At 51.1% G+C, this 12,049-nt stretch overlaps 7 protein-coding genes across 7 annotated transcripts; 3 read left to right on the forward strand and 4 right to left on the reverse strand.

The window, feature by feature from the left end:
• Positions 1 to 7: 7 nt before the first annotated feature.
• Positions 8 to 1,209, forward strand: N7447_007358 (putative tartrate dehydrogenase; the record flags this gene model as incomplete). Its single annotated transcript, XM_057231620.1, has 3 exons — positions 8 to 257; positions 309 to 799; positions 859 to 1,209. The coding sequence occupies 3 exons, from the start codon at positions 8 to 10 to the stop codon at positions 1,207 to 1,209; spliced, it is 1,092 nt and encodes a 363-aa protein (XP_057086710.1).
• Positions 1,210 to 1,488: 279 nt separating this feature from the next.
• On the forward strand, positions 1,489 to 3,400 carry N7447_007359 (tyrosyl-DNA phosphodiesterase 1; the record flags this gene model as incomplete). The annotated part of the gene is made up of 4 exons (XM_057231621.1): positions 1,489 to 1,902; positions 2,012 to 2,124; positions 2,189 to 2,585; positions 2,639 to 3,400. The coding sequence occupies 4 exons, from the start codon at positions 1,489 to 1,491 to the stop codon at positions 3,398 to 3,400; spliced, it is 1,686 nt and encodes a 561-aa protein (XP_057086711.1).
• A 301-nt stretch (positions 3,401 to 3,701) lies between these two features.
• Positions 3,702 to 4,254, reverse strand: N7447_007360 (acyl-CoA-binding domain-containing protein; the record flags this gene model as incomplete). The annotated part of the gene is made up of 2 exons (XM_057231622.1): positions 3,702 to 3,821; positions 3,931 to 4,254. The coding sequence occupies 2 exons, from the start codon at positions 4,252 to 4,254 to the stop codon at positions 3,702 to 3,704; spliced, it is 444 nt and encodes a 147-aa protein (XP_057086712.1).
• A 304-nt stretch (positions 4,255 to 4,558) lies between these two features.
• Positions 4,559 to 5,581, reverse strand: N7447_007361 (putative U-box domain protein; the record flags this gene model as incomplete). The annotated part of the gene is made up of 3 exons (XM_057231623.1): positions 4,559 to 4,792; positions 4,846 to 5,383; positions 5,499 to 5,581. The coding sequence occupies 3 exons, from the start codon at positions 5,579 to 5,581 to the stop codon at positions 4,559 to 4,561; spliced, it is 855 nt and encodes a 284-aa protein (XP_057086713.1).
• A 557-nt stretch (positions 5,582 to 6,138) lies between these two features.
• Positions 6,139 to 6,621, reverse strand: N7447_007362 (RpiB/LacA/LacB family sugar-phosphate isomerase; the record flags this gene model as incomplete). The annotated part of the gene is made up of 1 exon (XM_057231624.1): positions 6,139 to 6,621. One exon carries the CDS (start codon positions 6,619 to 6,621, stop codon positions 6,139 to 6,141), a length of 483 nt encoding a protein of 160 aa, XP_057086714.1.
• A 1,516-nt stretch (positions 6,622 to 8,137) lies between these two features.
• N7447_007363 (triose-phosphate isomerase) lies at positions 8,138 to 8,980 on the forward strand (the record flags this gene model as incomplete). Its single annotated transcript, XM_057231625.1, has 1 exon — positions 8,138 to 8,980. One exon carries the CDS (start codon positions 8,138 to 8,140, stop codon positions 8,978 to 8,980), a length of 843 nt encoding a protein of 280 aa, XP_057086715.1.
• A 785-nt stretch (positions 8,981 to 9,765) lies between these two features.
• N7447_007364 (dihydroorotate dehydrogenase 2) lies at positions 9,766 to 11,365 on the reverse strand (the record flags this gene model as incomplete). The annotated part of the gene is made up of 2 exons (XM_057231626.1): positions 9,766 to 10,839; positions 10,895 to 11,365. The coding sequence occupies 2 exons, from the start codon at positions 11,363 to 11,365 to the stop codon at positions 9,766 to 9,768; spliced, it is 1,545 nt and encodes a 514-aa protein (XP_057086716.1).
• Between the last annotated feature and the right edge of the window lie 684 nt (positions 11,366 to 12,049).

The raw sequence follows: 12,049 nt of genomic DNA on the forward strand, positions 1-12,049 counted from the left end.
CATCATCATGTCCGCTAGCCAAAAGATCTACAGCATCGCATCCATCCCAGCCGATGGAATTGGCCCAGAGGTCATTAATGCTGGTATCACAGCTCTGAATGCCTTGACCGACACCCTGAAGACCTTCAAGTTGGACTTCAAGAACTATGATTGGAGTTCAGAGACCTACAAGAAGACCGGCAAATATATCCCTGATGGTGGACTTGAGGAGCTCAAGAAGCATGACGCAATCTTCTTCGGCGCTGTCGGCGCTCCTGGTAGGTAGATACAACCAATACCTTAAAGATGTAATATTAACACGAGAGAAGACGTCCCCGATCACATTTCCCTTTGGGGTCTGAGACTGGCCATCTGCCAGCCGTTCCAGCAGTACGCGAACGTGCGCCCAACACGGGTGTTCCGCGGGACCGAGTCCCCATTGCGCAAGTGTGGGCCCAACGACCTTGACTGGGTGATCATCCGTGAGAACAGCGAGGGAGAGTATGCGGGTCAAGGTGGCCGCTCCCACGCTGGAAAGCCATGGGAGGTTGCGACTGAAGTTTCTATCTTCTCCCGTCATGGCGTGGAGAGAATTATGCGGTTTGCATTTGAGACTGCTCAAAAGCGACCCCGCAAGCTGTTGACTGTGGTCACTAAGAGTAATGCGCAGCGCAACGGCATGGTCCTCTGGGATGAAGTGGCAAAGCTTGTTGCCGTTGACTTCCCCGATGTCACTGTGGACAAGATGCTTGTTGATGCCATGACTACTCGCATGGTTCTGAAGCCCGAGAGTCTGGATACCATCGTTGCAACCAACTTGGTGAGTTGTCGAATTGGGAAATGATGCATAACTAGATCTGTGGACTAACGATCAACTAGCACGCTGATATCCTCTCTGATCTTGCTGCCTCTCTGGCTGGATCTATTGGTATCGCACCTACCTCTAACCTCGATCCCACACGGGAGTATCCTAGTATGTTCGAGCCCATCCACGGCTCCGCGTTCGACATCACTGGTATGGGTATCTCCAACCCAGTAGCTACATTCTGGACTGCCGCGGAGATGCTTGCTTGGCTTGGCGAGGAGGAGGCTTCCAAGCAGCTGTTGGTTTGTGTCGAGAATGTCTGCGAGCAGGGAGTTCTTACCCGTGACTTGGGTGGTAACGCCACGACGAAGCAGGTCACTGATGCGGTTGTGGAGGAGATCAAGAAGCTTGCGATTCGCAATTAAATTGTTTCAGGGTTGGGAATTTTATATGAGGATGAGCAATGAAATTGTAAAAATTGAACAAAATTAGTGGTCAATAGTCAATACCTTGAGACCGAAAAGAACCTAGAATTATGAAAATGAGGGGAAATGAAGCTATGACATGTAACAGAATAGTGTGGTATAACATTTGATGTAAACATTTGAAGCCTTTGTATACTCGGGCTCGTCTCTGGTGATCGCGTCCATCTCGACCGCCTTTTCAACCTCCATCAACTCAACCACCTTCATAGAAACATTTGAATGGAGCGCCCCTCAAAAAGAGTCAGAATCTCATCAGATTCCGGTAATGGCTCGGCAACACCCCTGACGTCTTTACACAGGGCCATTAGCCCACCATTACCACGAGGCAGTCCCCGGCTGGCTGATGGTGAATTGACTGATGGCCCTGAAGGCACTGTTCGCCCTGTCCAGCTTGTCAATTCGCCAGTACAACTTACCCATATTCGCGATTTACCAACTGGTAACAATGTCGATACCATCCGACTACGTGACATTCTCGGAGATCCCATGATCCGTGAATGCTGGCAGTTTAATTTCCTGTTCGATGTGGATTTTCTCATGGCACAATTTGACGAGGATGTCCGAGCTCTGGTGAAAGTCAAGGTTGTGCATGGATCGTGGCGCAGAGAGGATTCGAATCGGATTCGAATTGAGGTAAGTTTGCACTGGTGAGACTTCTTTCAATCGAGTTGACTTCACCTGTTTGACTGCATCTTATCACCGATCCAGTGTTTGAAGTGGCATAAAACTAATCTGCTACTAGGAAACATGTTCGCGATATCCTAATGTTGAGCCTATTGTCGCCTATATGCCGGAGCCTTTCGGGACACATCATTCCAAGATGATGATTCTTCTTCGGCACGATGAGCTAGCTCAGTAAGACTCTTCCGGACATCATTGATCTCTATATCTCGATCTAGGTCTGACAAAATGGCCACAGAGTTATTATCCATACGGCAAACATGATCCCTCTGGACTGGACCAATATGACACAAGCCGCCTGGCGCTCTCCACTGCTTCCCCTGCAGAAGGCAAGTTTCGCAGGATCTCAGACAGACGCAAAAGTAGGCTCGGGCGCACGATTCAAAAGAGATATGCTCGCCTATCTGAAAGCGTATGGACCTAAAAAGACCGGCCCGCTAGTGCAGCAGTTGGACAGCTATGACTTTGGCGCTATTCGCGCTGCCCTCATCGCTAGTGTCCCATCCAAAAAGCACGCCAGTGATTCCAGCTCAGAAGAGGATACACTATGGGGCTGGCCTGCTCTGAAAGACTTGATGGGCCAAATACCCATCCAGCAGAAAACCACAACCAAGAAACCACATATAGTAATCCAGGTACGTATCCCCAAACAACCATCGCGCTGTAACAAACCTTTAACAATTCCAAGATCTCTTCAGTAGCAACCCTCGGCCAAACAAACAAATGGCTCAAAGACGTCTTCTTCAAAGCCCTCACCCCAACCACACAACCAACAACCTACTCAATAATCTTCCCAACCCCAGACGAGATCCGTCGCTCCTTAAACGGCTACAACTCCGGCGGCTCAATCCACATGAAAACCCAAAGCGCAGCACAACAAAAACAACTCCAATACATGCGTCCCTACCTCTGCCAGTGGGCAGGCGATTCCATCCCCCCAGGCCAATGCATCGACTTATCCGAAGACGATCCGCCAAAACGCGAAGCAGGCCGCGCCCGCGCAGCTCCACATATCAAAACTTACATCCGTTTCGCAGATTCAGATATGAAGACTATTGACTGGGCGATGGTGTCGTCGGCGAATCTGTCCACGCAGGCGTGGGGTGCGGCGACGAATGCGAGTGGCGAGGTGCGCATTTGTAGCTGGGAGATTGGCGTTGTTATTTGGCCGGAGCTTTTCCGAGATGGGGGTTTTGGCGATGCTGCATCTGCATCTGCTTCTGAATCTCGAGCGGAGGGGAAATCGCCCGCGCCGGACGCATTGATGATTCCCTGCTTTAAACGGGATCGTCCTGTTGTGTCTGAAGGGGCAGAGACGGCTTCTGTGGTCGTCGGGTTCCGGATGCCTTATGATCTTCCGTTGACACCGTATGGTGCAGGTGATGAGCCGTGGTGTGCGACTGCTTCGCATCCTCTGCCGGACTGGCAGGGGCAGAGCTGGATTGTATAAGTCTGCTATCTTTGAATTTAATTTTTTTTAGCTATATCTGGTGTGTTTTTTCGTCACAGCAGTTCACGGGTGTGAGTCGCATGGTTATCTGAGCATATACCAATGTAGTATACGGATGAGGCACGCGAGTACTGGGTCATGGAAAGTAGCATGCATTTGTAATATTCGCCCTGAGAGATTTGAGATAATACGATTATCCCTTCTCATTTAGATAACCGTTTTTGCCAAAATCTCACCCGACAATATATCCTCGGATAGATTGCAGGTGATTCTCCAAAACCAGTCCTCCCAATTGTATCATCTATTGGTCGCGAGTGCCGTACTTGGTAATGAAGGTGTTGACGCAGTCGATGTAGAGCTGGTGAGCCTTGGCGGGGCTGTAGTCCTTGACCTTCTCCCAGGCGCCGTAGAGCTGCTTCTTCTATAAAGTTGCGAAAAAAAAACACTGTCAGCTACCAGCCTTGTTCAAACGGAATGTGCTATAGTCCGGGGGCTTCCCGAGCTGGTAATTAATTTGAATTCGAACATACCTGGATATCGAACATGCCAGGCTTCTCCATAACGTCGCCCTTGCCAACCTTGAAGTAGATGTAAAGGTCCTTCTTCTCCAAAAGACCGGGGGAAGTCTTCAGCATCATAACAGCCTTGGCAGCGAACTCAAAGGCCTTGCGGAGGGTCTCGGCCTCGGTGGCATCATCGAGCTTCTCGAACTCGCCCTGCTCGGCGACCTTGGCGAAGATATCCTTAAGGGCGGCAATGTCGATACCAGCGGCAGCTTCTTGGACCTCGGGGGTGAACTTTTCTTTCTTCTGGGCAGCCTCCAGGACGGTGATGAAGGGGGTAATGTCAGACATTTTGAAGGGTTTGTTATGAGGGAGAGGTAAAATTCAGGAACAGATATGTTGAGGATGGAGACGGTTGAGGGCGGGGTCCACGGGTATAGGTGGGGGTAGCTGACATACTCGCCAGTTGGTGTCAGACCATACGTTGGGTAGGCTCTTAGTAGAGCTTTAGATCCATCTTTGTTCGCTTAATTCAGAATTATTAAACCACGCCAGTAGATGCATCCACATGCTGTGGAAATCACTCGCTAATGTACCAGAAAAAGAGAGAAAAGGGAATTCCCGCAATATACAAATTCAAGGAGTGAGAGAGCGATCACCAATCCACCGCCCATCCATTGTTCTCAAGGAATTCCTCACAAGCAGCCTTGAGAGCATAATTGTTCCGCAGATCATGAACACTGATAGGAGCCCGGGTCAAAGGATCGACGCCCGACTTCTCAACATACTTGGTGATGCCCAAACGATCGAAACTAACCCCGGACGGTGTAATAACCGGATCATGCATGATCTCAAATGTGATACCATCAATGAGATAGTCAGGAACAACCTAAAATCCAAGCGTCAACAAGCCTCCCTCCAAAACCATGTATCAAAACATACCCTTTCTTGAATATCTCCCTTAGAAGCAACTCGAAATGCCTCTCTCAAATTCCTAATCTTAGTCTCCGCATCCTCACGCAACGCCTTCTGATCCTCCCCAAACCCAATCTCCCCGATTTCCCCGCGCTCCAAACGACCCTGCAACTCCGCCAGCGCACGCGTCATATCAGCCTCAACGAGCATCTCCACAGACCCCAGCGTCTCATTCAGCTCGCGCACGCGCGCAGTCTCCCGCGCAGCCCAGATCTGCTGCTTCGCGCGCAGGACGGTCTGCGACAGGTTCTCCGTCTGGGCACTCTTCGCTGCTAGACTCTGTTGGTATGCGTCGGAGGCGACATCGTGCGCTTCTTGTGGGCGCTGGAGGCCTAGGAGGGCTTGGGCAAGGTAGTAGTGGCTCTTGAGGGCGATGGGGTTCTTTAGACCGTAGATTTCGATCGCGGCGCGAGTGTCATGTTCGACGTCGGCCCATTTCGCGAGTTTGCTTCGGGTGATTGCGCGGTTTGTGAAGAATGTTGCGTCGTGGGGGTTCTTTTGGATTCTATGCAAGGGGGAGGTTGTTTAGTTTAGGGATATTTCAATTTGCGAACGAGGTTGAGTCGGGTGAGGGGTTGGGGAGCGCGGAAGCGTCGGAGGAGTCGGATATGATAGCTTACGCTTGGGAGAAGAAGTCTTCAGCACCGGTGTAATCTCCGGCTTTGAAGAGCTCGTTGCCCTTTGCTTTGAGTTCTTGGGCCATGGTCTATGTGTGAGTGATGTCTTGAGCTTCTCGTGTCGATTCCCCCAATGTGGGGCGGTCCACCATATAGACCTTAGGAGCGATAGGAGTGGATATGTATGTTGTACTTCTTAAAAGCTGATGAATATATTTAAGGACTCTTGATGTGTGATATACCTAGGACTCTTTGTATCTTTTGTGATCTTCCAAATCGCAAACAATTGCACATATGGAACCTTTGGAAACTCATAGATCCCCGCAGAAGGTCTGAGTCAGCGCAGTTGGACTACACAGCCCAGGGTAGAATTTACTGACAATCTACCGAGGGATTACTTTGAAGTTTGACTATAGTTATTTCATTCACTATGTACATATCTATGTGATCTTCCAATCCAATCTAGAAAGCGGAAGTGACATCTGGGTCGTGGTATCATGCGCTGTGAGAACTAAGAAAGACATAACAATCATGCAGACAAGTCGGACTTGACTACTCTTTCACAAGATTGGCGGGGTTGAGGTTGGCGACAAGACCAGAAAGGTTCTCAAGACAGTGTATCGAGGCGTAGAGCAATGGCAGTCTAAGCAGAAGTGCGGAACTGGGTCTCGTAATCGGTGATAGCCTGGACCTTGGCAGCAGAGGCAGACTTGGGATCGAAGCGGTAGTTGAGCCAATCAGTAGCAAGCTTCTTGGCCAATTCGACGCCAATAACACGCTGACCCATGCAGAGGACTTGAGCGTCGTTGCTCAGGATGGAGCGCTCAACGGAGAAGGGATCGTGGGCAGTGACAGCCCGGATGCCGGGCACCTTGTTCGCGGCGATGGCAACACCGAGACCAGTGCCACAGATGAAAAGGCCACGGTCAGCCTTGCCATCCATGATGAGCTTGGCACCCTCGACGGCGGGGTGAGGATAGGCGGTCTTATCGGAGGAGGAGTTGACACCGACATCAATGATCTCGGCGACAAGAGGGCTCTTCTCGAGAGTGGCCTTGATGGCATCCTTGTATGGGACACCGGCCTCGTCACAAGCCATAACAATGCGGAAGGGAGTAGTAGACATGATGAATGTAGAAGATGTACGGATAATAGTATGAATACTATGAATAGTATGAATTGGATGAATTGGATGAATTGGATGAATTGGATGAAACGGATGATAGGAGGGATTGTTATACAGAAAAGAAATCCTGATTTGGGAGTACACAAAGGGGGTCTTTATATCTTTTTTTTTTCTCTCTCTCTTCCCCTCTCTTTGCGTACCCAAATCCCCCCAAGGAGCCAATCCTTGCATTTGATGCAATCATCTATTGTTCTCCACCGAAATGAGACCTGGTTCCGTTGATATTGCGCGTATTTCAATTGTCCGGGGTGGCCCGCCCCAGCATCATAGCACCCAACGACGGGCTATGAGTGGTCAGTACCGAAACGAGGTTAAACCGAGGTCGGATACTTTAGGAGCCTTGTTTTGGCCCATACATGCATCTTACCTCGTATTACACGGGATGTTTTTATTAAACCTCGCTGGCGCTGGCTTGGACTACGCCCCCCGGGCTTCACTTGCTGCCACACACGAGCCATCGATGTCAATGGTGAAGACGGTTGACAAGGCACGGCTGTGGCTTTTTGCACAGACATGTCGGTTCAGCTTCCCTTAAATCCTCGAGGCCAAGGTCTTGATGTCTTGGTATCTTGGTATCCTGGTATCCTGGTATCCTGGTGCCTTGTCATCTTTTCTTCCCGCCATGACGGTGGCTAGGGCCTGGGCACTTCGTATGTCCATACATATGGCCCCAGCCGCATCCCACCCGGGAAGAGGGGGGACTTATCGAAATTGACTATAACTTGGGACTTCAATTCCAAAGATGATCTAGGAGAATACAGAACATTGAATGTCTTGCTACACAGTTACACATAACTTGATTTTCCCAATTGCACAAGTACGGCTATTGACGCTAACCCCCATAATTGATATGCATTGCCTTATCCACTTTCCAACTCCACTGTCTCCAATGTTGTTGGTCACTGGAAGTTAGTCCTCTCAATTGTATGTACTCCGGATTTTCGATTTTGGATCGACATATATGTACTCTCTAAGTATACCGTGCTCTAATATAAGTAGCATATAGACACTTTACACAATGTGTACAAATAATGCCAAGATCAGATTTGTCTCATTCTGCTTGATCCTACATTGACATTGACCTATCATGTCAACATTAGACTCGGCATTGAGTACTCCGAATGGCTATACCCCCTGTACCAATGTGACATCACGTATATAGTACACTATACTGCCCCTCTCATACCCCTCCATAGTAATTGTGCACTAACCTCATGGGATATCGGAACGTCTGGCCCAGAAATGACGCTAATGCAAGCGCATTGACACATTGACCTTCCAGGATGGTCAACAAAAAACTTGGAATTACTTGATTGTCGCGTACAATTTCTGTTCTGTTCAAAGCAACTTTTCCGAGAATTCCCCTGTCAAGACGGCAACGCTAAGCACATTCCCTCCGCGACCCCCCGGACAAACAATCCCTCACAACATCAACATCACCATCATCACCATCACCATGGCATCCAATTACCCAATTCTGCCGGAGAAGCTCCTCCTCATCTCCCTAAAGATGTACTTCACCCCAGAGCGCACCCTCACCTACCTCCGCGAACTCCTCAAACCATCCAACGAAATCGTCCACCCAGCAAACCGCGATAAACTCCTCCTAGCTCTAATCCCAGACTTCCTAACCATCTGGCCCTGCGCCCAAATCCTTAAAGAGTACGAAGCCAACCTCACCACCGGACCTCCCCAATCTACACCACCCTTCCTCCTGGGCGCACAGGACTGCTTCTGGGAATCCCAAGGCGCATACACAGGCGAAGTCTCACCCGCCTCAATTCGCGCCCTGGGCTGCACAATCGTCGAACTAGGCCACGCCGAGCGCCGCTCCATCTTCAACGAGTCAGACGACCAAACAGCCCGCAAGGCCGCCGCAACCTGTGCTCAGCACATGGTCCCACTCGTTTGTGTCGGCGAGGTCACCGCCCCGGGCCCCGTCGCATCCCAAGCAGTCGGCCAGGCTGTGACCGAGTGTGCGGTGCTGGTGCGTGCAGTGCTGGCTGCTATCCCGGCCGACGCGCCCGTCATTTTTGCCTACGAGCCTGTCTGGGCGATTGGACAGCCCAAGCCGGCGGGTGTTGATCACGTTGCGGCTGTTGTGCAGGGGATCCGGACTGTTATTGGTGCCCGGCCGGGTACCGCTCGTGTTTTGTATGGGGGTAGTGCGGGGCCTGGACTTTGGGGGAAGGGTGGTCTTGGTCAAGCTGTTGATGGGATGTTTTTGGGCAGGTTCGCGCATCAAATTGATGGCGTCCGTGAGGTTGTCCGTGAGGTGGAGGCGACGCTGGTCGCGTGAGGATGTATTTGATTTCTTCACTAATGGCTATGTACGCCACATACCCCCAGGTACTATGTTTGCTTCGCCACCAAGATTGAGACCTTGACACCTTGACATCATTCTACAATTATACAGATGTTTACGGTATTGTGTTTCGCTATACGGTTCCTCGTCATCGTTATACGGAAAAGTACACACTTAAACAGAAAGAAACACCAAGAAACTACAGAAACAGGCGCATCTAGACAAAACTCCTCATGGGATCAAAAACCTGAAAAAAGTGGAAATCTCAACCAGTTCTCTCTCTCGGGAAGCCTATCTGGGGGAACCCGAAACCAACAACTTCCCCGGTTTTGAACCCGTCACGCGGTCGATCAGAGATTTGGGTCTCAGATGACTTTTAAAGCTTTTTTTAGCTTCAACAACTGCCATTCGATGCCGAGCTACCTCTCCCGGTCCACTTCTGTGCTTTATGTGGGTTTGTGGTGGACTCTGGAGCTCCCCGTTTTGCACTGATCGAGTAATCCGAGCTCTATAGCTCTCCAAAGGCATCATCCACTCTCGAAGACATTATCCACTCAATTCCAGCCATTATCAATGCCCCTTTTCCATTTATTTTCGGTACTGCCCGACTCGGTCGTTCCATTGCATACAATCCCTATCCCGAACCTCTCGGGCGAGAAACCATGCAGAAAAAAATGACGAATACAGATTGCTTTTCATGTTCATATCCATATTATTTACAGGATCTATCAAAGACCAAATGAGAATGAAAAAAAAAAAAAAATCATAGTTCACACCGCTTATTTCTTCTGCAGTTCTTCACGCAGCTCCTGCTTGACCCGCGTGACAGTGCCAACACCACCGTAGGTAATACCGGTGTACATCATAGCTACGGAAGCGCCGGCATCGAGAGCCGCGCGCGCCTCCTTGCCGGTAGTGATACCGCCGGAAGCAAAAATAACCTTCCGGGGAGCCTCAGACACTTTCTCGACAGACTTGTCCGACTCGGTCGCAGACGGGGGTCCCTGATCAAGCAGGGCGCGGTAGCGGGCGACGAGCGCAACGGAGCGGTCAAACAGTTGGGGGCCGGAGTAACCGCCGGTTTCCTTGAGGGTCTTCTGTTCTTCAGCGGGGAGGACGAATCCTTGGGGCACGGGATCGGGCCGACGGTTGGTGGTGTTTCCGACGATGACGCCGTCAACGCCGGAGTTCCAGACAGCCTCGCAGATGCCGGAGATCTGCTCGGTGGAGTCCTCGTCTGGGCTGACCTTGACCATCACGTAGGGCTTGGTCTTGCGCTCGACGTTCTTAGCGGAGGCGACGACCGCCGTCAGGATTGCTGTGAGGGGTGCGGCAGCTTGGAGGTCACGCAGCCCGGGGGTATTGGGGCTAGAGACGTTCACGACGAGGATGTCGGCGTACGGCGCCACTCGGTCCACGCAGTAGACGTAGTCGCGCTTGATGGCTTCGATGTCTCCATCCGGTGTGAGCTTGTTCTTGGCAACTTGCACGGCGAGAAGCTTGCCCGGGACCAGACTTCCAGGTGGGACGCCGGCTTCACCGTCCAAGACGCGTTGCTCGGATTCTTCGTGTAGGCCAAATCCGGCGGCGTAGGCGAAGTCAGCTACACGCTGCTTCAGCACCTTTGCCATGTGGTCGGCGCCCTTGGAGTTGAGGCCGTAGCGGTTGATCATGGCGTGTTGCGAGGGCAGTCGGAACACCCGAGGCTTCGGGTTTCCTTCCTGTGGCAGAGGGGTGGTGCCTCCCACCTCGACGATGGCGGGACCGATATCGAGCAGCGCATCGGGGACATCGGCATGCTTGTCCAGACCGGCGGAGATACCGATGGGGTTGGAGAGGGTGTACCCAAATACCTGGAGACGGATATCATCAGTGATTGGCTATAGACCGAGTTGGGAATGCCATTACCTCAGTTGCCAGGGCACCATCACTATCCGGGTTGCCACGCTCGCGCGGGTGAAGACCATACTTGTAGAGCATCTTCAGGTTCTCCACGCCGACGTGGTGTGCATCCTCCGCATCGGGCCAAAGGAGGCGGATCAGGGGTACAGCGCCATATCTGTGGATACTGGCTCTAGTGTCGGTTCCATAGATATAGCCCACCAGCAGGGTCAAGGCCAATGAGGCACCGTATAAGGCCTTCTTGGAGCCACGGCCCGTTTTGCGGGGGATCTCCTTGGCGGCCTCCTTTGTAGCTTCCTTCGCTGTCTCCTTGGCTGCCTCGGCGGGCGCAGCCGAGTCTGAAGCATATCGCGAAGCACCGGGGTAGCGCTGGGCCTTCTGTAGCAATGCCGATGGCCGTTGGCTAAAGCGGGAGGTAGGAAGGGCGCGAGCCCGGACGCTGGCTCTCCAGGCCATTGTTGCGGAGTTACACGCCATTTTGAATGTGTGTGGAGCTAATTATCTTCGCCGGCGGAGCAACGGCAACGCCCGATCGAACCTATATAGCGGTTAGTACTTTGCGATTGATAGTGGATTCTCACTGGGGCCGTGGAGCTAGTCAAGTTCCAATCGACTCGCATTGTAAACTAGCCAATGGGAAAAGTTCATACAGGTCTATACACCTGGTAAGTGACTTACAATTGCAATTGAGCACGATCCGAGATTCTGCACGTCCCTTGCGGTGCTCGTGGGCGGATTCGGGTTCTTTGCTGCACAATCCGGGCGGTGTCAATAAGGCATGCAGAATGTCTAAGGCGGTGGCCTTGCGTGTAGGTACATCGCTGGATGTTCACTTCCGTACTTCATCTTCTTTATCTTCATTTATAATTTTAGTAATTGTTGGTGTTTGCTAAGTATCTTGGGATAGATTTTATCTTCATAGTTCGAGCAATATATAGGCTTTATGTACAGAATGAACGAAATATATTGACTGACGATCTTATCTACAATGATCACAAGCTCGTATCGGGCAGGCAACACTGTTAAACCCCAGCTATGACCGACTTGACTTCTACCTTCCACATATTGCGAACTCTTTAGCAGCCCTATGCCTGAATAGAAACTCATCTCAAACCTTCGTGTGCTTATTTAATCTTAACACAAAACCACGCGCCAGAAAAC

The sequence above is a fragment of the Penicillium robsamsonii genome (genome assembly GCF_028829455.1).
Source record: "Penicillium robsamsonii strain IBT 29466 chromosome Unknown utg000003l_segment0_segment0, whole genome shotgun sequence".
NCBI classification, from domain to species: Eukaryota; Fungi; Ascomycota; class Eurotiomycetes; order Eurotiales; family Aspergillaceae; genus Penicillium; species Penicillium robsamsonii.